General features: G+C 47.7%; 1 protein-coding gene across 7 annotated transcripts in view; it reads left to right on the top strand.

The window, feature by feature from the left end:
• The window catches only part of LOC118795292 (disco-interacting protein 2 homolog C-like), a 144868-nt gene that overhangs the window by 71594 nt on the left and 63274 nt on the right, over window positions 1-10000 (top strand). For all 7 annotated transcript variants that reach the window (XM_036553737.1, XM_036553729.1, XM_036553722.1 and 4 more), the window contains exon 2: window positions 8965-9036. In XM_036553737.1, the coding sequence (XP_036409630.1) occupies window positions 8965-9036 (72 nt within the window). The remainder of the gene's footprint in view (window positions 1-8964; window positions 9037-10000) is intronic.

Below are 10000 nucleotides of genomic sequence, written 5' to 3'. Positions count from 1 at the left end.
ATTTATGGAAGCACCTTGCTCATGGGTAAAGTGCAGGTGTACCATATCTGGGAATCACAGTGTCGGCACCTGTGGGTTTCAGTCTTTAAGGGGGCATTCAGTCTGCCACTGCAGGATCATCGGAGCTCACGATGGATGGCACCATGATCTATGAGGAGGGGCCAATCAGAACAGCTCCAAGCAGAATGTGGAATTTCACCTCCGCCCCACCCACCAGGCACAGCCAATCAAGGGGGAGTGTGAGGTGTCAGATTTCGAGAAACAAGATGGCGGACGACCTACCATAAGAACCCACTCAGGCACATAGCTGCTCTTGCTTAAAATATCTGAGCTGAGGTTGATTTTGCAGCAGACCTGTGTTCTGATCAGTCAGCTCACACATTTACTCATATCTTTCTAGAATGATAAAATAGCCACTTGCAGCTTTTGCTGTTGCTATTGCTGGCTGCAGACAGCAGTAAAAAAGGCCGCCCACTGCTTCGCCTTGGCCGCCAGCGTTTAAAGTATCTCTGAGGTGAGATAAGCCCCTCTGATGCTCCAGCAACACACAGTGTGAGAGGTGTCCGATAGCGCAGTTTCGATCCGAGTGAGCAGCTTTGCAGGGAATTGGGGCTCGTTATACGCAGCAGTTGGGCCGCATGCTGGCCCATTGTCCGAATCTACAGCTGCGTACCTGGCTGCTTCGCTAATTTGGCTGATATTTATATCTGAACGCTCAGTTTCCTTTAATCTGACAGAGCCTGGTTCATTCGCACCGATGTTGGAATAAAAACGGCACCTCTCACTTTAATGATGACGACTTGCTTTTCTGCTGTTTCCTGTGTTTTTGCTGAGTAATATGTGGATATTTTCACGTCAGCACAATGTAAAGACATGAAGAGCTTAATTCACGGGGCTCATTAATTATCTCAGATGAACTGAAGTGGGATGCTCGTATAGTTTTTCGTGAAGCGCTTTGAAGCACTGTCACAGTTATTCATCCAGGAATGATCTCCATTCGTCTCACAGAGAGAGATCCCCGGCACTTTGGAGACATCGTGCCCTTCATGGTGGAGGTTGTTCATGCAGCGTCCCAGCGAGGACACCACCGCACACCAGGCGCGCGTTACCACGGCGCCGTCTCCACAGAAACAGCTTTCCGTGGACGCCATTGAGCCGAGAGGGTAGGGCGTTTGTTAGGGGACCTTGCCGCGTTTCGGTGGAGTCAGCCGGGAGCCTTCTGGGAAGCTGAACGGTGCTTTCTCCCAGGCCTGTGACATCACATCACCAGACGGATGTGATCTCTCCTGTTAAAAACAGGGAGATTTAAACCCCGCTCCACCCAGATGTGCATACAGAGAGAGGTCCTGACCGCTGTATGTACCTGTGTAATGAGGTGTCCTACAGAAAGCTCTCCTGAGGATGAACAGCCTCACTGAAAAGGCTGTCTGTGGGCCGAAATGAGCTGACGGAGAGGAAAACAGCGGAAAGTTTCCGATTCATCCCCCCGGTGGCAAACAAAGCAATTATCAGCAAGAAGAGGAGTGTTTATGAAGAGTGCTGTTGCCCTGTGCTGTGTGTGTGTGTGTGTGTGTGTGTGTGTGTGTGTGTGTGTGTGTGTGTGTGTATGTGTGTGTGTGTGTGTGTGTGTGTGTGTGTGTGTATGTGTGTGTGTATGTGTGTGTGTATGTGTATGTGTGTGTGTGTGTGTGTGTGTGTGTGTGCACGCAGATCATTCAGTGCATTGAAGGTTTGTTACTCTCCCAGCACAAACCTCTGGCCCTCTTCCTTGACACTGCTGGTTAGTCACCATAGCTACCAGCTCCAGTGTCTGCCCCTGCCTAGCGGTCTGTCCATCAAGGTGTTTTCAAACCAACTGCGGTAGCAAGATCTTTAGAAAATGCAAGAGCAGGCAAAGAACCAGCTTATGAGTCCCGTCGTTAAGACCCTGTTTAGCAATGAGTGTGGCTTCATGGACCCCCACAGTGGGTGGAGCTACGAGGTGCTGTCAATCACCGACTCGCGTGGACCAATGAAAAGGCTTTGGCCGCCACAGCAAAGCACTACCATTGGCCCAGAGCAGTGATGACATGTTTTGATACCTTCCCTCTGGTCTGGGTGTATTTCACGTTGCTGTTCTTCATGCTGTGCTGGTGCTGTCGTTAGTGTGCCTGCGTGCATTTCAAAACACTCTACATCTCATCTGATAAAGCTGTCAGAACTGACAGCCAGTGGCCTTCCCCCAGGACACAGTGGCTCTCGTTATGGGGAGCGTACTCTTGCTGTCCTGAGTGGCGGTATACACTTATGCTGCCCCCCCCCCAAGTATTCTCTGATCTCAGGTCCGTGCTCCCAGAATCCCATCGGCTGGGCTGTATTTCACTTTAAGTGCGGTATGCTTAATTCATCAGGATAAAGGCAGAGAAGCTGTGCACTGAATACACCGGGTGATGGGTCTCCTTCAGTTTTTTTTTTTTTTTTTTTAATAATGTGCAACCTTGATGTGCTCATTTATAATGAAGAGTGAGATAACGGAGAACTGGATAATGAAGACCAGGCACCCAATCTGCCAATTCATGCTGTCCTGTGCTGTGACCGAGTCCCTGAGAGTGCTCTTCACAGCTCTGTGTGCGACGTTCCTTTACCTTTTTTTTCTAAGTCTGAGGACTAAAAGCTCACTCCTTGTAGCTTTATAATTTTGCAGGGTATAGGAATTCTGGCTGTGGCTGACCTGGTGAGAGACTCATGGCCGGCGTGGCGGTGAGAAGTTTACCAGGCAGTACGGTGGAGCAGGCCCCTGGTGTGCCGGCTCTCAGGGCTTTGGCACGTTTTTCTGCATGTCTCTTCAGATAGACAGCATCTCACGTGCCTGCGGAGTTTACACTAACCATGCAGGGCGGGGATACTGGGAGTGAAGCCTAAAGGGCTTACAAATGATCATGTTTGGAGTCCTGGTAGTAGCAATAATAATCATGAGAGGAAGAAGAGAAATCATCATCATCGTCATCATCATCATCATCATCTTAACAATAGTAACAAAAACTCTTCTTCTGTTTCTTCTTCTTCTTCTTCTTATTTGTCTTTCTCCTAATCTCATTATTATTATTATTATTTATGGCTGTCAGCGTTTGTTTGAACCTTTTTGTGGAGATATAAGTTTGCTTGAGTGACAGACCCAATTCAAATTTCGGACAAAGACAGAGCCCTGGGCGACAGCTGTGTTATTGGGTCACAGACGTGCAGAGGGGTCAGAGTTTGAACTTGACTCCAGTTGCAGTTGAATAATAAGGTGTGAGCGTTTGAGAAAACTGAACACACGGAAAGAAAAACAGCAACTAACGCATTGGAAGGGGCGGCCTGATAGCAGTGCTGTTTGAAGGTGGAGGTTTGCGTATCTGACCTTTGTAGAACAGTGTGCAGTAGTGACTCAACAGCCTATTTGGGATCTGCGTTTGTCTGTATCAGATTTTTTAGACTATTTATCTCCTTTTTCGAAAATCCTCGTGGCTACAGCAGGACAAATAGCTTGCGGCGTACGGTAACCTTGAGTCCATACCGCGAGAGTGTCTGCCGGCCCTGAAAAGAGTTGGACCGCCACGACTCAGGACTGCGTTGGCAAGCTGTAATTACACACCAAAATATGCCAAAAATGCACCGAAATAGCATCCCGCCACTGTCAGTCACAGAAGCAAAGATGGTTCTGGAAAAGTGGAATATCTTGTCATCTAAAAAAAAAAAGAAACCTGAAATCGACAACACAACCTGTGGGGATTGCATTTTAGAAAAAAAAAAAAACACGGACTGTAAAGACACCTGAGGATACACCTGAGCTGCCAAAGAGAGAAGTCGTTGTCTTGTTGTGGTTTATACTCTGCCTTCGGGGACAGAGGTCCATCGCGGCCTCCCAGCAGAGACGCCAGCGCTGCATGCCGGTCTGTTTGTTTAGCTTCTCCTGGGGTGTGACGTGTCGGGCCGGGTGGAATGTTCCACTGCGGGGGAGACAGATTTATGCATGATTTATGCCCCCCCCAACAGTAATGATATGGTTCGTTTCAGAACCTAAACAAATGAGGTCATTGTCTCGTTAAGCGCCACATTGGAGTGGTGAGTGGACACTGCGGAGGCAGACGAGAGGGTGGGACGCCAGGGGCAGAGGGGTCTTTGCTGTAGGCGGCTCCTCTGTTTGAAAGCCGGGGCCTCGGGGCCAGACCCTCCATTCACCTGTTTCATGCAGGTGAAGTAGGTGGGGCGTGGCACGTCTGGCAGGGGGCTGCTCCTGCCCGACTCTCTAACCTGGAGGGGGACAGTCCTGAGTGCTGTGGTAGGGCATGTGCGCATGTGACCCTGTAGATCAGAGGGTCACTCCGATGGTGTCACCGTCACTTTGAGAAGCTGGAGGGCCCGCCCTGGGGCTGCATGTACACACTACAGTAAGTCCTTTCTACTGAATTACAGCTGAATTCCCTACATAATATATATATATAATGTAGGGAAATTAGTGTAGCGTCATGCTAAAGCGGGATTTTATTTTATTTCAAGTGTACTGTGTATCCAGTGATTCTTATTTATATGACGTCCTTATCTCCTTATTACTTACTTATCTAATAATTAACTGATCTATGAGCCGTGTCTGGCCTTCTGTCTGTCTGTCCCTCCTTCTTTTCAGACTTTGTAACACCATAAAGTGCATGAATGAAAGTTCATGGTGATGCTAAACCTGACGTGAAGTTAGTGATTTTTATCTACGTGTAGAAGTGTGATAACACAGTCGCAAAACTCCCATAGTCCTGATGGGCTGATGACATCATTTGACAACATTTTCAGAGCTGGCTGCTTGGTCCCGCAGAGTTTTAAATGCATGCCCCCTTGTGTTTCTGACATTCCATTTTGAGTTTTGGTGGAATGTGGTGATTGGTGCAGCAGGTCTCTGTCCTCTCTGCCTCAGCTCTCAATCGATCATCTGAAGTGGTTATTTGGACAGGCTCTGAGCTCACCTAGTGTTTCGGGTGGAAAGCCGCAAGTCACTCTGCCCTCAGTGGATGAAAATTCTCAGCCGGCTTTTTCTGTACATGTGTTCCACACCGATGTTCGCCTCACCCTCACTAAGTTTGCCACGTTCATACCACATTCATACTGCAGTCATGTGGTTCTGAACTGACGTTCACCTGACAGTGGCTGCATCTGTCATGTTCATGACAGGGTCATGTGGTTTCCCGTGGGTTCTCCGTCAGTGTCAGATGGATTTCTACCCAGGTGCGATAGCAGGCTGCAACATAAATCAAACGAAGCAGGGCGACCGCTGAGGAGCGAGAATCTGCGCACTCCATAAGGAAACATGAGAATGTGGTTTTCTTTTTAAAATCAAGCGGAGATTGCCTGTTGATGCTGAAGGCACGCTATCTGTATGAGGGCGATCTAATCGAGGAGGAACAACCACCCGGGGGGACACCTCCCCCATGTTGCCAGGACAACAGGTGACATGTGACATGCCCCGGTCTGGGAGAGATGGTCTCTGTAGATAAACTCCCTCTGGGGATTAATGTATTTCCCCTGCATGAGGGTAAGCCTCCGTTTTAGTGGTGAGGCTTCATGTATCCCCCACAATAGATGGAGCTGTCATGACCTGTCAATCACTGACTTACATAGACCAATCAAAAGACTTGACGCTCTGCATGACCAATCCAAATCAGTGACTCACTGGTAGCACGTGGCAGCTCCACCCATCGTGGGTGTCGCTGCTGTGTCCAGCCAAACTGCCCTTTCTGAATGCATGCTGTTGTGATTTGAGCAAAAATGGTGGTTTACATTTCTGCTGATGGGGGCTTATCGACCGCTCGGGCGCTGCTGACCCGAGGGACGTCCTCAGAGGTGACCTGTTGCGGTACGTGTCTGCACTGGCCTACATCCCGCTTGTTTGTGTACAGTGCGACCCGGGGTGACCGCTGACCGGACTTCTACGGCTTTCTCTGCCAGCTGGCTGGCAACAGAGGGCGAAATCTTGACGTTTGTGTTTTGGTTTCTCCCGCTTTAGCAAAACCACAACAAAGAAAAACGCAAAAAGACGCATGACAGTTGGGTGCACAGCTCAGGCGATAAAATGCTGATGTTCTGGGCTGAAGTACGCACAGCGCTGCTCAGTTATACGTAGGCAGAAGGCACTGTGTCTGTGGCGTTCTACTCAGGATAAGCACTCCTCTTTGCTCCTGCCTCATCAGGGCTCCAGTACCTGGGGTTGGCCAGCGCGCCGTCACCCTGGCTAAGGTTGCTATGCAACTGGCCTGGCTCCTTTCAGGCACAGCTGACCTTCAGGTGAGGCAGGTCAGAGGAGGTGTTGCTAGGAAGAGTCACAAGGGCCGGCAGTGTGCTCTGCCTTCATTTGTGAGCACTTTACATATCTTTACATTGGGTGATGGATATCGGCTGACACTGTTCTGCCTGCTCAATGCCCACAGTAGTTAGAAGGTGAACTCTTTAACCACTAGTGGTGTCACCGGTGCCCACACTCTTTCAGGCTTCACTGATCTTACTGACAGCTAAACCCCAGAACTGAACCCATGGAGCCTTCATGATTATGACCGTAGAGCTGTGATCAGGACAGCATTGATCGGGGTGAGGAAACTGTTTTTGAAGGGTTTGGTATCCCTGGAGTTATATTTAGCATCCAGAGAGACTTGTCTCCGAGCTGCCATGTCTCTCTACCACTCGGTGTCAGTGAGATCTGTTTTGGTCGCAGAAATCAGTTGTCCTTTTCTGGTCCTTTTTTTTTCACACCTCCTCTCCGTTGTCTAGCGACGAGAAACCGTGGTGATGTAATAAGATGAGGAGGAGGCTATTTTTAGACCCGTTTTTCAGTTATGGGATGCATTGCCTGGCATGAGAACAAGGCTTGTGTTTGGCTCTCGAAATTTGAACCCAACAAGTAGGTGCCGTGTGTTATTGTTTTAGAACTGAAGTCATTAACGAGCACCGATGTGCCGCATTGAAAGACCTGCTGCCTTCAAAGTTTCTGTGGCTGATTTGATGTGGTACGGAGTTCCACGAAACAAGCAGCATGACGCAGATCTAGTCAGTGGTTTTCTGACGTGTTTTCGTAGTTTTCACCTTTTGAATTTCGTGGCAGGTCTACAGAATAGGCCTAGGCCTTGAGTCGGTAATCTCTGACACATTTTGCATTTGATATTCGTGATGCTTGGATAGGGCTGGGCCATCGTGATATGTCTAATAGCTATTTTTAGCACAATCGCAGCTATCCCTGGTATGTGCTGTTAGATTTATTCCCGTATTTTTTTCCCTTTAGTCATACCTGATGCGGGAGCACACCTCTAGTTTTCCGAGGCCATGTGAAATGCTTCCACGGGAAAAAACGCCACTCGTATCTATTCGGTGGTGATATCACAGCAACAGCACTATGCTGCTTCCATGTGGTAGGTAGAAACACATGGCTACAAAGATAAAGAGTGAAAACATATGCTATGTGTTTTTCAAAGCTAATAGGTAAGTTAACCAACATATAGATTCAAGTGATATTTTTCTGCCCTGGAAGCATTTCACTGAACTTTGGAGGTGTGCTCCCGCATCAGGTATGACTAACGGGAAAAAATATGGGAAGAAACCTAACGCCACATACCGGTGATAGCTGTTATTGTACTAAAAGTAGCTATTCAATATATCGCTAATATGGGCTACATCGCCCAGCCCTACGCTCGGATAACCCGAAATTTTTCTCCGCAAAAAAAAAAAAAAAACGATCGGTTCCTGGAGTGCAATTTATTTCCTCCTGATCCTGATGTCTCTCAGGATATTTTGCCAGGTCCCTTTGACGCACCTGTGATGGAGGCGTGTCTGAAGTGTACCTGCCTCCATTCCTGGGGAGCTGAGGCAGCCATCTCTGGCCCCCGTTTTTAATTCAAAAACACTGACTCATCTCGCGCTGCCTTGCTGAAATCTCCGTGCGCCAGAGGTGACTCATTAATCCCTGTCACAGGCTCTTATCCTCAGCTAACTCCAGCGGAACTAACTGAAAACGCGTTCGAAAAACTTTGGTTGAATGTATGACTTAGCTGTCCATCACAGCTTCTGGTGGGCGGGGCTGAGTGACTTATAAAGTTGTCCGGGAGTTCCGCGGGGTTTTGCTCTGGTGCCAGGCACGCCTTTATCCCCAAAAGTGTGAGGCGGTTTTGATCCTGGTTGGGGGGGGGGGGGGGCAGACTGTCGGTTAAAACCGCTGATCTCGGTGTGGGCAGCGGGCCAACAGTAACTTCCTGTCAGAGCTAATCTTTTGTTGCAGAGTTACAAATGTTGTTATTGATGGCTCATTTTATGGTGTCAGAGAGGGTATTTGAGGATGTGTGGGTGCTAGTGTGTGTGTGTGTGTGTGTGTGTGTGTGTGTGTGTCTGTGTGTGGTTGTAAGAAAGTCTGTTTTTGTTCTGAGTAACAGTATTCCGTGACCCACAATGCAGTGTGTGGTCAGTTTTGCACCACATGACATTTTTGAAGGTTATGGATTTTTTAATTTGATTGATAAAAAGCTTATTACATGCATCATAATTTGAAATCCTCTTGACAGACATCCGGGATTCTGACAGAGGTCAAGTAAATGAGAAGTAAATATGGAGATACGGCAGTAGCGTGCTGGAAACAGCAGATCAATCTGTCATTCGGTCAGCCTAGCGTGGCCTGGATTAGCCGCTAATTGTTATCTTAGATGTGCAGGAGAGTGGCAGACGGTCATTTGCGATTACGCTTATCGTGTTTTCAGTTGTGCGTAATGAGTTTCCATCACATCGCCAGAACGGTGTCGCTGGCAGACAGGGACAGAGGCTCAGATGGAATGAAATCAAAATGGTTTTGATGGCACAGATTGCATTTCCAGCGTCCGCTCTCGCTATCCTAAGACAGTGGAGATTTGAAAGCTTGTACGGTGGATCTCGGACTCAGCCGTTGTGCGTCCTCTCACTGACGTCTGCTTCCTCTCTCTCCGGCAGGTGACATCACGCAGAAAGGCTACGAAAAGAAGCGGTCAAAGCTGCTCGGGGCCTACCTGCCACAGCCTCCAGGTAACACGTGGCAAAATCCTCCGCGCTCTCACACGCACCTGAGAACTTCTCTGCTGAGCATCTGCCATGCACCTGGTCAACTCATAACGTCACTCAGAATATCACAGTCGGGGGAGGGGGGGGGGGTTACATCTAACTGCTTTGTCCTTAAATTTGAGTATCAAATAAAGTTGTGTTGTGTGTTTTTTTCCTCCACACATCATCATGAGCTCTTTGGTCCCTGAAATGAAAAAACAATACCGTGCAAGAATCAGTAACATAGTGACACTTCCTTACATTTGCTACTCAAAGTTAAAGAGAAAATCACGGGAGCAGTTACACAGAGCCCCCCCCCAAGACAAGTGTGGAGAACGTATTTCTTCAAAGGAATTTTCTGTTTCATGTTTCATTTTTAATGAAAAATTCTTGACGTGGTATTGGAGGCAGTGTCCCATGCCCTTTGATCTCATATATAGTTATATATATCCCAGAATGCACTGTGATCCTGCTGTTGCATATCCCAGAATGCTCTCTGATCCTGATCCTGTACATTCCAGAATGCACTGTCATCCAGCTCTTATGTATCAGCTATTATGAAGTGCACTTAATTGCAATTTGAAGCAGATCAGGACAGAACAGGAGCATTAAACTGTAATCTCGTTTCACTGAGTGTGTGCCATGTATCCACTGCGGTAAGTGCAGCCGTAAGTGCGAGTCCCTTATGAAAAAGTAATGGATTTCATACAATGTGATATTAATACTGAAGCTGCTTTAATGGGTCTCAGAATAAGTGTCACGTATCTCTGTGTATCAGCTAATGCTGAGTCCGTTGACATAGATGCAATGCTGTTATTATCAAGTCTTAATTACAACAAATATGGTAAAGGGTGGCGACCGATATACCGTAATAGATGTAATTAAATGTATTAAACACATGGTTTCTTTGTATTTTCTATGTTATGTTTTGATGTGTATTCTTTTTCAT

Source organism: Megalops cyprinoides, chromosome 2 (assembly GCF_013368585.1).
Source record: "Megalops cyprinoides isolate fMegCyp1 chromosome 2, fMegCyp1.pri, whole genome shotgun sequence".
NCBI lineage: Eukaryota > Metazoa > Chordata > Actinopteri > Elopiformes > Megalopidae > Megalops > Megalops cyprinoides.
The sequence above is the reverse complement of the archived record's forward strand: the minus strand, read 5'-3'. Positions and strand labels throughout refer to the sequence as shown.